Source organism: Actinia tenebrosa, unplaced genomic scaffold (assembly GCF_029948245.1).
Source record: "Actinia tenebrosa isolate PJP-AT-01 unplaced genomic scaffold, QUT_ActTen_1.0 PGA_scaffold0__85_contigs__length_37466705, whole genome shotgun sequence".
Taxonomy (NCBI): Eukaryota; Metazoa; Cnidaria; class Anthozoa; order Actiniaria; family Actiniidae; genus Actinia; species Actinia tenebrosa.
Window position 1 is genome coordinate 4,502,908 of NW_028292569.1, and position 17,267 is coordinate 4,520,174.

The following is a 17,267-nucleotide window of genomic DNA, read 5'->3' on the forward strand; positions in this document are numbered from 1 at the left end:
AAGCGTGGGATGAAGATGGAAAGTATCTAGGAGAAGCTCATTTTAAATGCGGGAAGTATGCTAAGAAAGGTGAGAAGCCGGGAAAGCCCTCCACGCACTGCATTCACTGCCACAAAGCATTTGTTGAGGATTTCTATGAGGATAAGGTTAGGGATCACTGCCACATCACTGGTAAATACAGAGGAGCGGCTCATTGGAAATGCAATATAAACTTCAAAGTAGATCCAGAAATGGAAATACCCGTATTCTTTCATAATTTAAGGGGTTACGACAGTCACTTACTCTTACAAGGAACGGACGGCTCCGAAGTAAAGTGCATACCCAACAACAAAGAAAGGTACATGTCCGTAACTGTGGGTAAGCTAAAGTTCTTAGATTCGCAGCAGTTTATGGCGGACTCCTTAGCAAACTTGGTTAAATACAACACGGAGTTCCCCATTTCCAGTCAATACGGCGCGGAAAGGAAAGGAGTCTACCCATACGAATACATGGACTCCTGGGAGCGATTCGAAGAGCCCCTACCGCCCAAAGAGAGATTCTACAGCACCCTAAACGAGTCCGGTATAAAGGACGAGGAGTACCAGCATGCGTTAGATGTGTGGGAAAAGTACTCCTGTGAGAATATGGGAGAATACCACGACATCTACCTACGTTCAGACGTAGTGCTGCTCGCAGATGTTTTCCAAAGCTTTCGAAAGATGGCAATGGAATACTACGGGTTGGATCCCGCTAATTTCTACACGGCTCCTGGGCTCAGCTGGAGTGCTTTGTTAAAGAAGACAAATGCGCAGTTGGATCTCCTAACGGAGTACGACATGTATCGGTTTATGGAAGACGGTATTCGTGGCGGCGTATGCGGGCCCAGCCGACGTTACGCCCGCGCAAACAACCCCTTAGTAGAGCACGACCCAGAGAAACCAACCACATACATTTACTACCTGGATGCGAATAACCTTTATGGTTGGGCAATGTCACAGTACCTACCTGTGAGAGACTTCGAATGGGATCCAGTGAAGCCGATAGACTTCTACATGCAGGTAGGAAAGGAGGAAGACAAGGGTTACGTTTTAGAAGTGGATCTGGAGTACCCAGAGCGCCTGCACGACGAACACAATGAGTTCCCCTTAGCACCAGAAGCGATAGAGATACCATTTAAGCAGCTAAGTCCGCTGCAAAAGCAAATGTGCCCTGGTTACAAACCGTACAGGAAACTAACTATGAACCTGATGGATAAGAAGAAGTATGTGGTACATTACCGCAACCTGCAGTTCTACGTGCGACACGGAATGCGCGTAGAGAAGATCCACAGAGTCCTAAAATTCACGCAGGAACCCTGGATGCGCCCCTACATTGACTTTAACACGCAAAAGCGTACCGCAGCGAAAAATGACTTCGAGAAAAACCTCTTCAAACTGATGAACAACAGCGTGTTCGGAAAGACAATGGAGAACATCCGCAAGCGCGTAAGCGTAAAAATAGTCAGCACCAAAGAGGAAGCAGAAGCATACGTGTCACAGCCAGGCTTCGTTAGATACGTAGAAATGCTGAACTTCTACGTGATTCACATGAAAAGGGCAAACCTCTTACTAAACAAGCCCGTTTACACAGGCTTTACGGTGCTGGATCTATCGAAGCTGCTTATGTACGAGTTCTACTACGATAAGCTTAAGCCAAAGTACGGAGACCGCTGTCGCCTCCTGTACACAGACACCGACTCCCTAATTCTAGAAGTGCAAACGGAAGACGTTTACAAAGACTGCCTCCCCGACATAGACGAGTACGACACCAGCGGTTACCCGAAGGAGCACTTCCTTTACTCTGCGAAGAATAAGAAGGTAATTGGGAAGATGAAAGACGAAATGTTAGGAAAACCCATAGTAGAGTACGTGGGTCTGAAACCAAAGATGTACAGCGTGCTAAAGTTAGACGGCGTAGAAAAGAAAGCTAAAGGCGTAAAAAAGTACGTGGTTAAGAAGGACATTACGCACGAGTCCTACCTCAACGTATTACGAACACGCAAGGAACAGCGGCATAAGATGAACAGCCTGCGCAGCTATGGTCATCAGATACATAACGTCACGCAGGAGAAGGTGTCGCTGTCTGCATTTGACGGTAAGCGATGGATGTGTGATGACGGAGTGCATACGATAGCATTCGGACATCACACGATAAGCAGTTCTTCCATGACGAACCCACGTGTGGGGCCATCGTGAAGATAATACAAGATGGGCTGACCCTTCTTAGCTATTACGCTTCGGATCTGGTAAGTTTCCAAAGACCAATTAGGATCCGTAGCTCTTTTGGATCCTCCTTCTAATTCACCCGGTCCGTAGAGATATCGGACTGTGACATTACCTAATTTTTTTTCATGGGGGAAGACCGCCCTTGAACTTCTGACGTAGGACTTGTGTTCCACGTGTTTCTTTTTTATGGCATCCTTGGGTTTCATTCCCGTAGCCCTGGCCGCCTCGTTGTTCAAAGCCGCGATGACCTGGGGGAGCCTCTGAGTCCATTCCCTGTTGCGTTTGGAGGGATCTTCCAGCTCTTTCCAATACTGGTACCCAAAGAGACGCTCAGCCAGGGTCTTATTAAATCTTTCGACGATGCTCTGACCCCTGTGGTACTCTGCTTCGGCTCTCCTAATCTTGGTGTCGTGGTCTTTCAGGGTTTTGGTAACCACGCCCATGAACTCTGTCCCCGCATCCACTTGCAGCAGCTTAGGCCATTTCAAGACGCGCTTATAAATCCTACCTAGGGCTTCTGCGACTTCCCCAGAATCCTTGCTGGTTATGGGTTCAGCGTCCTTGTATCTGCTTGCGATATCAACTACGGTCAAAGCGTACCTATAGGTCTTTCTTCTCACCTTGTCATGTGGTAAGAAAAGCAAGTCCGCCTGATGAACTTCATTAGGGGTATTTACGGTAAAGCTGGGCCTGGGAATGTACTTGGGCACGGGAAGATAAACCTGCCAGATGGTTTGTTTTTTCAACCAGTTCTTAGCCGTTTCATCTGATACCCTGGCCGCGGTCGCGAGTTTCTTGATAGCTGACGCTCCTTTCCAATAGCCTTCGGGTCCATAGTAAATCCTTTTGAGTTTGTCCTCTACGCGGCCCATTATATGAATTCCAGGACGAGATTGATATTGCGTCCGTTGAAATCCACCGTCTTTCCGTCCACCTTGATGGTGATGTTTATGCTTTCTACCAAATTAGACAAGTCATAGCTCAAAGAAATGGGAGTGTATTCTACCAGATCGAATGGATTACCTTTGGGTAGGAACTTAGACATAAGAGAAGACTTTTCTCCATTGTTGTAACTATGGACTAAATCGCAATAGACTTCGTAAGAGGATGCGACTTTCCATTTCACAGGTATGGCTGTGTCGGTAATTGTCTTGCCCGAGGCACATAATAAAGATCCCAATGGGTCAGACTTTCCAAAAGTCATTGAATAATTTGACATATTATGTTTGAGGGTCATTTCGTGCGGCAATCCTGTGGTGAGAGTATAACCGTGTTTTGCTAATTCCTTGGCCAGTGTGATTGGTGTATAATGTCCATCGGGCAGCAATACGGCTTGATAGTTAGATCCTCCTGTATGCTCAGTGACTATACCCCTAATCAGGTTATACCAAGAATTGTACAAAGAGCAACTTATGAGCCGAACCTTATGGGCTTTAATGGGGGGATTTAAATAAGTGGTAAAGTTATTTTTATCGCTTTCCAAAAAGACGATCATTATATTAGATACGCCAAAGCCACGCCTCCCGCCAGCCCTGCGACTCCTACAAAGACCAATTCGCTATCTTTTTGTTTCTTAGAAGGCTGGTAGTAATTCTTGAACTGAGGCTTTCTTAACCTAAAGTCGGGGTGTGCTTGCGCATAAAGTCTAAAGGCGTAGTCTGTGTTTTCGAAGTTCTTGTCTGCCTGCATCTTGTCTTGGTAGTTCTTATCCAACCAATCCCTGTAAGCTTGTCTTTTTTCATTCCAAGCCGCCACGTCTCGCTGATATTTCTCCAGCGCTAAGTCGTGTCTCTTCCTTTCGGCGTTAGATTCTGCGTTCTTGTCGCCGCCGACTAATTTATCCAGATATCTACCGCCATAATTAGCCCCTGTAAATGCTAAAGCTGCAATGACTCCACCTGCGACTAAGCTAACCATTATATGTTAGGCAGGTACTTTTCTTTTTGTAGGTAGTCTTTTGCCATGATAGCTCCGCCAACGACGGCGGTCATCTTAGCGAAATTAGAGAAGCTCTTGCTTGGGTCTTCAGTAAGGTCTTCTTTGAGTACTTTCTTACCCACCCAACCGATGCCCGCAACGATGGAAGTGATAATAGCTGCTTCTTCAACAGTTTTCATTAGCGCGGTCGACATTATATTACAAAGGGAGAAGGTTATTCCATCTCAGGGATGTTGCTCCTTCGGACGACGGGTTCCACGGGTGCACGATATACCGGGGGCTGTCGTTGTTCTGCCTTTTTCGTCGTTCGCCATTGTAAGTAAAGACTGCCGGCTGCTAGGACGATTCCTACGGCGCCAATGACGTAACCGGGGTTCCAAAAGGAGTCCTCTTCTACTACTTTTTCGGCTTTCTTGGCTTTGTTCTTCCTATTCATCTCAGCCAGCTTCTTTCCCGCGGCAACTCTGCCGGCAGATTTGGGCTTGGTAATCTTGGTTTCTTCTACGGGTGGTTGTTCCTCGGCGTCACTCATATTATATTAAGGGACTTGAAGGACTTGACAATGACTTGACAACGACTTAAGGATGACTTGGTGACGACTTAAGGATGACTTGGTGACGACTTAAGGATGACTTGGTGACGACTTAAGGATGACTTAAGTAAGTACCTATAATGACTTGAGTAAGTACTTGACGACGACTTAAGGATGACTTAAGTAAGTACCTATAATAACTTAAGTAAGTACTTGACAACGACTTGTGTAAGTACTTGATAACGACTTACAAATCGGCAACGACTTGGTCGGGTATCTCAGCAAGTGCTGCCTGGAAGACCTTCTCAATATCTCTGTTTTTCTTGAAGTCCTTCCAAGATGTGAGTACCTCCTTCAAGTCGACATGCTGAGATACGTGAAGTGCCGCAGAGGCGACTGCCATTAACTTACCGCACTTCAAAGACAACCACCCGCAGGTTATCTTAAGTTCTTGGGATATGACGTAGTCCTCACTTATGTCCTTCTGTAGTTGCTCCGCGTCGTCTATGGGCAACGCAAGTCCAAGCAACTTAGTGGCAAGTCGAATGGCTGAGTCTGCAACGGCATCCGTGGTCTTACTTGCCAAGGCAGCTTCGTACCTCTTGTGGAACTTCTTGACTTCTTCTTCTGACAACTTGTTGACTTGTTCGTGGTTGAAGTCTTTACCTATCATTTCCTTACACCGCCCAGAAGACACAAGGACGTTAAGTCGTTCCTTAAGTACGCTTTCGTCTGCTTGTGGGGGAACTTCATCTAAGAGTTGGTCAATGTCCATATACATTAACGTCATAAGGAAACCTTAAGGTGAATATCATCTTAGAATGTTGGTTGGTCTTTAAGTAACGCATGTGTTCATGTAGACGTTCCTTGGATATCTCGCCGCCGTAGTCGCTTATGATGGTTTCCAAGTCAGACTTGCTGGGCGTGTAGAAGACTACAAGGGAGGCTATGTTTTCCCTGAATGGTTTAGAGACGCTGGTGAGCTGCTGGGAGAGCAACCAAACGCTGATGTTGTCGTGTCTGCCGCTGAAAGCAAGTTTAACGAGTTCAGAGGTGCGTCTTTTTACGTCATCTCCACAGGCAATGTCGTCCAATATAAGGAGCGTTTGTGCGTCTTTAGGGAATTGCCGGTGCCAGAATACCAAGTGGCTGGATAATTCGTTGGGGTCTAAGATGTCTACGAAGAAGTCGTCGTCTTTCATTCCTATGCCTGCCCAGGTGCGGTTGTTCACATAAGTCGGGCATAGCAGCACTATGTAGTCGAAACGACACCTAAAGGGTCCTAATAGTTGCTCCACGATGAATTGTGTCTTTCCACAGCCTGTGGGACCTACTATAAGAGCATTGCAAGGTATGTGATTCGGGTTCATGTATATATAGATGGACCCCGTGGAAGCTGTAGGGAAGATTATCGCCGACGCAAAGGATAAGAAAGATACCATAGAAAGGCAAAGGGGGGAGATAGACCAGCTAAAGGCGCACGTGCAGGAGTTGTACGATGAGATATGTGGTCTGAAGCGTGCAGAGAGGTTTGGTGCGTTGGTAACAATGGCAACGTGGGCTAAAGAGTCAGTCAAAGACTTCATGCGACATCCTCCGTAAGGCGGGAAGAATTCTTAAGGGTGACGTTAACGCCCAGGCTAAGGGCCTGGAGGGAACCCCAAGAAACGCCTGGGTTGGTTCTTTGTTACGTCTGCCCGGGAAAGAATCTTAAGTATTAGGTTAGTCGTTTGTTAAGTCCACCAGGGATCTGAAGATAAGATGTGCTGGTGCGTGTTAAGTATTAGGTTAGTTCTTTGTTAAGTCTATCCGAGGTCTGGCACAAAGATATCTTAGTGTGTGTTAAGTATTAGGTTAGTTCTTTGTTAAGTCCCAACAGAGACCAATCTTAAAAGGGGGAGTGTACGTTAAGCAATAGGTTAGTTCTTTGTTAAGCCTCATCAAGGACTGATACTAAAATACTGTGGTGTATGTTAAGCAATAGGTTAGTTCTTTGTTAAGCCTCATCAAGGACTGATACTAAAATACTGTGGTGTATGTTAACATCTAGGTTAAGTAATTGTACGTTAAACGGAGGATAAGATATTGTTAGTATATATGGACTGCTCGTTGTGTAAGAAGGTGTTCAGCACCAAACAAAGGTTACAATACCACGTTAACAATAAGGTTTGCACAAAGAGGTTGAGTAAATCTTGTGGGGATTGTGGTAGGGAATTCAGTACAGTTCAAAAGATGCAGCAACATAGAAACAAGCGTATCTGCACTCTTTGTAAGGGCTGTAATAAAGAATTCCCCTTGGGGATGCAGGAACATTTAAAGAGAGGAGTTTGTAATGAGGACAGACGGTGTGGCTTCTGTAATAAAGTACTTAGTAGCCGCCAACGCTTACAAACACACAAGAAGATGCACAAAGGAATTTACGATTTCCTTTCCAGGGAATATGACTTAGAAAGTGTGGATTGTTACCAATGTGCGGATCTGATGAGTCGTTGTCCACACAAAGAAGAATACTTAAGGAATCGAATAGATTACCGTAAGATGTTAATACGTACCTTCCCTTACTTTGAACGTGCTGAAGGAGTTCCTTGGACTAATAGGGAATATTGGAGGCAAGAATGCAATGTTTGTGGTTGCGTAAGAGAAGAAGAACATGTCTTCAATTGTCTTAACAAATACTTAACCTAGGTGTTAACGTATGCTAGGATATTTAAAGATGGATCCCCAGGAGGCTTAACAAAGAACTAACCTCGTAGTTAACCTCCTGGGTCCCTTTTTTTGAATACTCCCCGGAAGACTTAACAAAGAACTAACCTAATACTTAACATACACTAGCGTATTTCAATACCAGTCCCTTGGGAGACTTAACAACTACTTAACCTCGTAGTTAACGTACACTAGCGTATTTCAATACCAGTCCCTTGGGAGACTTAACAACTACTTAACCTCGTAGTTAACGTACACTAGCGTATTTCTTTGGATATATGTTGTTAGCCTACGCAGCTGCTTTCATTGGAGGAATCCTAATCACCCTTTCAATATATGGACTGTGTTACGTGCGAACCCCCTGCAGATTGCATTATACCCCCCGTTACCGCAGACATTCCAACCCCTAAAAAAAATACCTGCCCTCAATGTGGCGAGGTATATCTTGAAGGGCACTTATGTCCCAAGGTTCTTACGAATGTAGTGGACTTTCCGGCTCATATCTAACCATGTCGAATGCCCACTTACCATCCTTCTTGCCGTGACTCATAACGTGGGTTACGTCCTGGCCCTCGATAGCATATCTTATCCTATCGGGCGCCCAAAGGATGTACGTTCTTTTTTTATCCTTTAAGACCAAGCGCAGGCGGTCGATGTCTTCGAAGACTACGTAATTCTTTATCTCGTAGATCTCCCCAACCGCCAAATCCCTCCAGTGTGTCTGGATGAACTTTAACTCAGCAAATTTGTTTGGGTCCATTATACCTATGGAATATCTTTAAGTGCGTTGCCAAAGTCTCGGAGGTCTTAAAGCCCCTACAGCATAACTTGCAAGGAATTCTTAGACGCTCTGCGTACTCGGCTATCTCCCTGCAGATGACATCGTAGTCGCTGCTGACTAGTACCTTATGACCGTTTTCTTCGTACCTCTGTAAGAGACGGCGTTGATCCTCAGATAGTACCCCGTTGCTTTTTGGGGTCTTCAGCTCGATGCAGAACCCACGGTAACGCGTGTGGGCATTAAGGATCATTATGTCGGGTTGTCCCCGTTGATACCCTTTCTGCCAACACTTTATGCGTTTGCCGTCTGAATCCTGTAGTTCGCCTAGACCAGGGGTCACGAGCATTTGGGGGTAAAACCTGCGGATGTAATCTATGACTTTCTTATGCAGGTCGAATTCATTTTCAATCTTGAAGACGAGCTTATTTGGACCATTGAAGCGCCTTTCTACCGCATATTGACCTTCCTTACGCAACGCCGGCAGGACTTCCTCGAAGACCCAATCACGAAACTCCACAGCTTTGGGTAACTTGGAACTAAATATCAGTTCATACAACCCAGGTTCGGATATGAATACGGAATGTGGTTGTGCGTTAGCAAGGGGGCGGTGATTTGCAGCCCCCTTTAGCTCATCCAACCTTTTCTGGTATTTCTCGGATACGTGTGTTCTAATTGCGTCTTTCGGGCGCTCATAACCCAACGCAGACGCCACTTCTTTCGCTTTGAAGTATGGTTTGTCGCCTTGCACTATGCATTGCAGTTGGGTGTTGTTGTTTTCGAATACGCGAAGCATTGTATATTTGAGAAATATTTTAACTTTTTCAATATGCAACGCTCTTTAGTTGGTTCATTTCAACGCTCAGCTGCGCGTCAGACACGACGAAGACGTAGCAGTTTATTTTATCACCGTCGCCCGCGGAGGAGTTCTTTGTGCGTTTGATCTCCAATGTTATACCGTCCTGCGTATTTACTAGACGGAGGCCTTGACCATGTAGGTCTTCGTCGTTAATGGTGCGCATATCAATCCACAGCGCATATTTGTCCTTAAAGAATTCCTCAGGGCTAATTTGGTCACCAAACTTGCGCATGGCCTCTCTGTACGCGTCTGCGGGCTTCATTCCCTGCGAGTAAACCTTGTTTGGAACGCCGTTTATGTTGACCCCTACGTTAGTAATGTTGGGGTTGTGAAAGGCCTCGGAGTCGCGCTTACCGGCCTCATAGGGTTTGGCAAACACCAACATTAACCCCGTGAGACTTCTTCGGGGGAGGTTAATGCTTTGGTTGATAACCTCATCCGTCTTATCCAAGAAGCTAAATGTCTTATACATCACTACGTGGTCGTAAAGGAATGCCTTACCGGAGCTGTATTCCATGCCAGCGCTACGTGCCAGATCTTCGCTGTATACCGTTTCGTACTGTAGCTCTAAGTTAGTGATAGAATAAGGATCGACAGCCCCGCTAATTGCGCTGTCCATTCCTCCTATGACGTTCGTAGTGTCTGCCAAGGTTACTTCAAACTGTAACTCAGATAACTGCCTGGGGTAGTACACACCATGACTCGTAATCACCTCAAAGTCCAAAGGGATAACGTACTTGCTACCATAGGCGGTCTTTACCCTCGTCGCGTCTGCTACTGCGGTTGCTCCGCTGGAGTCCGTAGGCGCCGGGTCGGTGTCGCTGCGAAGCTTACGAAGAATAACGCTTCCAATTCCCTGCTCTACTTTCTGTGCACGGTCGAACGCCGTCAACCACAAATCTTTGTACGTGGCATACAAGTCGTACCTATTCAAATCCAACAAGGATTCCCCTGCGAACTTTACGCGCATCTTGGAAACCAAGTTCCTACCTGCGTTATTGACGACATAGCGCTTGTCCGCAGTACTTGGTTGTACCGCTAGATCGAACCTCAAGGCCAAAGTCCCAGGAACCAACACCAAGTTGTCTGTTAGACGGGGCACACCCACATACAGCGTTTCTCCTGGCCTTGCGGTGCTGGGGGTAAAGGTAACCCGATGAAAGGTGCGCTCTGCTTTCAGCCCACCAACCTGCTTAGGCAATACATTGGGGTTTAACTTTGAGCTTATCATATATAATGGATGGAGAAGGATTAGATTTCGATCCCCTTACTGAAGAAGGTCAAGCAGATATTAACGACGACGAATACGACGCATGGACTAAAGGCAAGGAAGACCCCCTGATCTACGACGCAGCCTTAAGAGACAAGTTTGGTAGTAGGTGGAGGAGGGTCAAGGCCACATTAAATCGTATGTTCACACGAAAAAATCCATACAAACCCGTTCCAGAATTTTTGCAAATGGATTACGTAGTAGGTCCAGGCGGCGACATTCCTGAAGCCCCCAGCGCTGCATGGCTTAGTAGGGTTCAGGAACAAATGAACGAATCCATGGAAGGAACCCCGGACGACTTTGATAGGATCAAGGAAGAATTCCCAAACTGGGACCCAAACAAAGTCCAAGTAATGTTCAACGCGGATAACGAATGGGGTAGGGAAGTCATAGTAGCAAGGTTAAATAGGTCTAATGCTCATCCATATGTCATCAGGGACATAAATGGTAAATACTACGCAGATAAAAAGATTCCTTCAACCCTTAGAAAGGCCTTAGGAGAACCCAACTTACCCGAAAGAATGAGAGAAAATAGTGAGAATATTGACGAAGCCGTCGAAAGTGTTAAGACCATAATAGAGCGGCAACAAAAAGGGTTTGAGGCGATAAGGGAAGTCGAAAGACTAAAAGAAATAATGAAGGAAAGGGAGGCAGAATACATGCGACGGAACCGACTGCTCCTAGATGCTCAAAAGAAAGGAATCAAGGGCAAGAACGAAGTCATACTGCAATTCAAGCGAGAAGCTGAAACGGCTTTAGACGAAAGAGACCAAGCCAGACAAGCCCTCAATCTTACCCTGCAAGACCTAGATATTAATAATGAGGAAGCTAAGGACTTACGGACCACCATAACTAGGTATTTAGAGGAACGGCGGCAGTTGGTTGCTGAAATCAACGCTAAAGAGGAGCAACTTCGGCAAAGAGATCAGGCTATTGAAGACCTGGAGGGGCAAATAGAGCGGCAACGAACAGTCATCGAAGATCAAACTCGCCCCGAAGAGGAAAGGGAAGCAGCTCAACGGGAAGTAGAAGCCCTTCAGGAGAGACTGGCGGAATTACAAGCGCAAAGGGAAAACTTGGAAAGGGAATTGGGACTAACCACCAAAGAAAAGATAAAAAGGGCCCTCTTGAAGTATGGGGTACCTTTAGCATTTGCAGTCGCCGTTTCAAGCGTCGTAGGGGTAATCATATCTGCCCTTAAAGCTACAGGAGCTGGTGTGAAGAAGTTAGGCAATGGCCTAACAGACTTGGGAAAAAAGATGGCAGCCAGTATTCCAGGGCTGCTTGGTTCTGTTGTTTCCTTGGCCTTAAAGGCAGGAGGCGAATTGTTAAAGTTCGTGGGTAACAACATTTGGATATTAGTTGTTGCTATCGGAGTGGTACTTTTGAAGAAGATGAGGGGTTAATCTTATCCTTGTACGTTACTGGTGGCTTATCGTCGTCGGGCGCCCGAGGCATCCTCGACTGGGGATAAGTAAAGATAGTATTCACACCGCCTTGATAATGCGGAACTAGCGGCAGCACACTCATGGTGCTAATGGGCTTATGGCTCCAGGGTTTGTCGGGAATGCCGCTCCCGCCGACGTAATTTATCCTTACATTGCCATCGTGGGGGAGAATTTGCAGCTTAGCATATTGGCAGTTGGCTATCATATGAAAAGTAACCGGCGTTAAGTCTTCTGCACTTAGCGGAGGGGGCTCCGACGAAAAGTGGGTCGAATCCCTAGTATTGACCTTTGTCCTGTAAAGTGGCAATGGGTGGTTATTCTCGTCAATGAGCCTAAACCCCACATTTGCGCCATTACCCGTGTTAATGCTAATAGTGCATATTATCAATCCCAAACCCCCAACTTCAACCCACATTCCGATATCAATCCACTCATTCCCTTCGCTATACGCCTTTTGGTCTAGACAGTAAGTATGCATATATACAAGCAAATAAATTTGCTTCTAGAGACTAATTACCGTAAGAGTGCTAATGGTAGCGTGGTTGTATGCCGTATCTCTCTGATTTTCTATGCTATTCACGCAAACGCTCCCGGTGTCATCTACTCTTATCTGCAGCTTTACCTTCCCATGGCAATCAGCAACCACGTGGAAAGTCCAAACCGAGATGTTTTCGGCGCTGCCGGGGTTGGGCTCTACGGAAAAATGCGTAGGCTCCCTGTTGTTTGTCTTTGTGCGCATAGGCTGCAGTATGCCATTGTCATCCAGGAACCTAAAGCCCACGTTGGCATGGCTGCTCGTGCCAATGCAAATACTACAAAGGATCAATTTCTTCCCTGAGTAATTCAAATTCACGGACATGCCCTCAACGTCCACCCAAGATGCCTGGGTGTATTTTTTCTCGCCTGCGTAAGCCGTATAAACACAATCTACTCCAGCTACGTAGGGGTTGTTCATCGCCATATATAATAGCTCAGACCAATGCTCGCAGCTGCTAAGCCGGCTTTTAATGAGTTATGGTCATATTCCTCGGTAACCTTCTTCACGGGTTTCTTTGGGGGTACGTACACTTCTTTTTTAGGCTTGTCTATGAGTTCCTTCTTCGGTTTCTCAACGAAGTTAGAAATACCCTTGGTAGTGTCGGAGTTAACGTCATTGACTCCAAACTTCATATCTTGTGTAGCCCGTTGTAACTTGTTGTTGTAACCCACCACAGAATGGGTGTTAATAACCAGGTTACTTGGCATCAACCAACAACCAGGTGATAAAGCATAATCCAATCTTGCCTTTGACTGCTGCACCGCTAATTGGTATCTCTGTACTGACTTGGATATGTCGTTCTCTATTATTGCAGACTCAAATAAGGTCAGGAACTCTTCCTGCGTCTCACGCGAAGCACCTTGGGATCCAACGATCGGACTACGGGTGTTTACCTGCGCTCCTAAGATACAATACACGAATGCTTCAATACTACGGTTAATCCTGGCTAGGTTCCTTAAACCTCTTCCTTTCATTAACACGAACGGATCCCAAGTGCCGAGGTAGTTCGACTGAATTCGGGTAATGAACGTGTTGTTACCCTTATCGCCGCCCATGTCACCAAACTCCAACTCATGACTTGGATATTCTTGATGTTCATAATCGGCTGGCCTCTCACCACCGGCACCCCAAACGTAAACAATACCCAACCCATGCGTCTTACCTTCTTTGTAACGAAAGTCCCTTTGCTGTGGCTTGAACTCATTCATTAACCTTTCTAACCCTGCAGCGTCGTATCGGTTATCCAAAGGATCAAATGCCTTGTCTCCGGGTAAGGGCACATTGAGTTCCTTTAACAATCTTCGTACCGTAAAGGCAACATGAAACCGCATTATTGGAATGTGTAACATATCCGCACCGACACCACAACCCTTAGTGGCAGCCCAGACAGCAAAGTTCAACTGCTGCGGCCAATAACGCATGTTAGGGCCTGCTAACCATTCCCTGACCTCTTTACCCGACGTATGCTTCAACATCGTCTCCCCGTAGATGTTCCTTACTACTACATCGAACGATTGCTTGCCCACTGAGATCTTCAAGAACGTTACCATCGCCTTAAAGTCGTTCACGCCACCTTCCGCATCGTAAAAGGGATAATCTCCCGTGGTTAACAACAAGTTGTCTGGAAAGTTGGGCGTCGGTGCTTTGTAAACAGGCGTTGGAGCTTTATGAACGGGCTCCAAGTCTGCGTTGCTGTACATCCTGGAACCATTGAAATAAATCCCATCAGGTCTCCTTTCAAACTTACTGGGGTCTGCGTGTGGAAACATCTTCCTAAAGGCCCTCCAGTTGGCATAATCCCCGTTATCGTGATATGGTTGCTCTTGAATATCATTCCCAAAGGCGTCGTACATTATTATATAATGGACGTTATACCATCCGCACCTCCTATCTACCCTGAACTTTCCGAAGACCTTAACGCAGGTAACTTTCGCCTCAACAAGGTAAATTTAATCCTGTCTTACTTAGACGGCCAAGCGAGACATTATGAAAACGTTAGAAAGAAGTATGTCAGAGCACGCAACGTGTTACACAAGATTGCTATAACTTCGGGTTCCATGTCCGTAGCTCTTACAGGCACTGGGGTTGCTACTTCCCTTACTGGACCTGGCGTAGTCATCGGCGTTCCCTTAGCCGGCGTTGGAGCCGTCTGTGGCATTGTTTCTGCCGTCATGACAGGCATTATAAAGCAGTTGTCAGGTAAGATATCCAAACACGACACACATATAGCCATAGCAAAAGCAAAAGCCAACACCATCACCGACCTTGTTTCCCAAGCCTTGCGGGACCGTAAGGTTGACGACGCGGAGTTCTCTCTGATCCTTGCGGAGGAAAGGAAGTACGGGGAACTGATGACAGGAAATAAAAAAACCATCGTGAAAGACCTCTCAGAGGAATCTCGCAAGAAGATCTACCAAGAGGTAAAAGAGGATCTACAAAGAAAACTCGCTCAGTAGATATTTCCTTTGAGAAGAACCCCAATGGATTTCAACTACGCATCTCATCTTCTAGGAATCCATTCTAACAATGGGTGGTTAGGATTGATCTCGTAGAATATCTCATAAATCGTATCAGGGTAATAAGGGATGTCTTTGTCCAACCGACAGAACAACCACTCCGCCCTTTGCATATCCGGGACATTAGGAATGCGCTTACCCGTCATCTCAGACAAAAGATAAGGGATAGCCTTGTAATGTTTCCCTAACTTCATCTCTTTTAAGACCTTTCGCATGCTTTGTGGGGTTGGCTCTTTCAAACGGTACATAATTTCCTTCTTCACTTCGTCATCCAAGTAAACAGGATGTAAACCTTGGATGTAACCCATCCACTCCCTAAAGTATTTTATTCTCTTGTATGGGGTCTTCTTACGACCTCCGTTGGCATAATACTGTTCTTTAGTAGCATTTGGCACGGCATGACGAATATTCTTACCACACTCGTAACACTGCGCAGAGGTATCTTCTTCTATTTGCATTTTTTTACCACAACACCAAAAGGGTTCTGGCTTAGGTATGATAACCTTAGGTCTTAGACAAATTATGCAAAAGTCATTGGCGAACTTCTTACATTCTTCGCACTCCATATATAGACTAACATATTTAAGTGCGCTGTTGCCCTCAACCACACTTGGAGTGGGGATTGTCCGTAGGTGGATTTTTGACGCGGGTCTTGCCCGTGTTGAGATTGCGCTAGAACCCCCATTCCCTATACTACTCGTGTCTCCCTTTTGCGCTAAAAAGAGGCATTAATATTTTCTTGAGTTGACATACAAGAAGCTTCCCTTGTTCGTCGTTTTACTAAAATCCCGCTTTATCTTCAGACAAACGAAAAGACGAAGACTACGACGAGGAGGTTGAACAAGACTTACAAGACGAGGTACAATACTAAAACATCCTGCCATAATCTATTTATTTATTTAATCGTTTTTATTTATCCATTTCGCTATATTTATATTTAAGGAATAAAATTTTTGCAACCATGAGACACAAAACCCCTTGAGATATGAATAACAATCAAACATCCGCCATCTTGGTTGATCCAACAAGAGATGCTAATGAGCTATGCTTTGTATCGTCAATCAAGATGACGGCAATGACGTAACATGCACCTGCTCTATATATAGTCCTCCTCAAAATATCTTGGATTTTGAAAGCCAACTCTATTTTTTGAAAAGGTTGCGCCAGCCAATACTGAAACTGTGGTTATCAAGCACAGCAGTATATAATAATGGAAAGTCGAAGGGTACTGATCTTTAGTGTAATCTTAATTTCTTTTCAGAATGAGACCGATGTTGAAATTCTAAGCAAGGTACGTTCCTTATAACAGTGTTTCGTCCACGGGTACCCAGGGGTCGTAGCTTGTTCGAAAACTAGTTGTTATTATATAATTACTATCACTAGCGTAGGGACTCGGGAGGTTAGCACGTGCCCCCGTCCCTTTCCCAAAGTTTGTTGGGGAAATGTTACATTGCTCCCCCCCCTCCCCTCCCCTCCCCCCGCCCATGATCGAGACCTTTACGTCCCTATTGGCAGTTTGCAAATTTGACTTTAAAACTTGCCTGATGACAATGGCTTGAAAATATTAAGCTTAAACTTAAGGTGGTTGGATAATTTCGGCGCCCTACCTTACAACTTCGAAGCCCAATTACGCGGACGCAAACAAATCATTAGAAAATAAAACTTTCCCAAGTTTAAGAGAAGGATAGAATTTTCGAATGAACAAGTGAACAATAGAGTTTTCGAATGAACTTCAGTGTGATGTGTGAAATTATCCAATCAAGCCACCTTAAAAAGCCATTCATTTCATTCTAAAACGCTCTCGATTCATGAAAAATGCACATACGCGTAAACGTTCTCCCCCTAGTGTCAAACTTGCCTGATTGAAATGTAAATGTGTTTGAACTATTTTGTGATGTTATGTTTTCATGACGGTTTTTGTAGGTGGCCGACGTAATGCACGCTGTACTTGGGACACACAAGGAAGGTTCAGTACCATTCTTTGAACGTCTGCTTCCGGATATCAACGCTCTTATCGTAAGTACTAAAGATCAACATACCAAGCAGACTTGTGGTCTTCTTACCTAAGTCCCAAGACTTTATTGGGACAGGTCTACATTTGTACTTATCCATAGTCTAATTCTCTACTTTCACATCCCCATAATGCCTTGCGTCTTTGGGGGGTAACCAATCAGAAAACTGTCCCAAATTGAAAGGTTTCTTAATTGAATTTATACTATACCTGCTTTTATCTGTACAATACTGATTATCAGTTTATTCCAAGTTAATTTTGCACGTAAAGATCATTAAGAGTTTTGGTCTTACAGAAAATGTATTGACCTTAAACGTCTGCAAGCTTCTATCTTTTTCTGTTTTTTACTTCTTCATTTTATCTTTGGATACCAAACAAGGTATTTTCAACATTGTCTGATCAGCCTTCAGCAAAATAAGTGGGTTTTTACC

General features: G+C 45.2%; 1 protein-coding gene across 1 annotated transcript in view; it reads left to right on the plus strand.

Moving 5' to 3' along the window:
• The window catches only part of LOC116307197 (importin-5), a 43,536-nt gene that overhangs the window by 19,756 nt on the left and 6,513 nt on the right, over positions 1 to 17,267 (plus strand). The window contains exons 18-20 of the mRNA XM_089030281.1: positions 15,629 to 15,684; positions 16,087 to 16,116; positions 16,749 to 16,841. Coding sequence (XP_088886407.1) covers positions 15,629 to 15,684; positions 16,087 to 16,116; positions 16,749 to 16,841 — 179 coding nt within the window. The remainder of the gene's footprint in view (positions 1 to 15,628; positions 15,685 to 16,086; positions 16,117 to 16,748; positions 16,842 to 17,267) is intronic.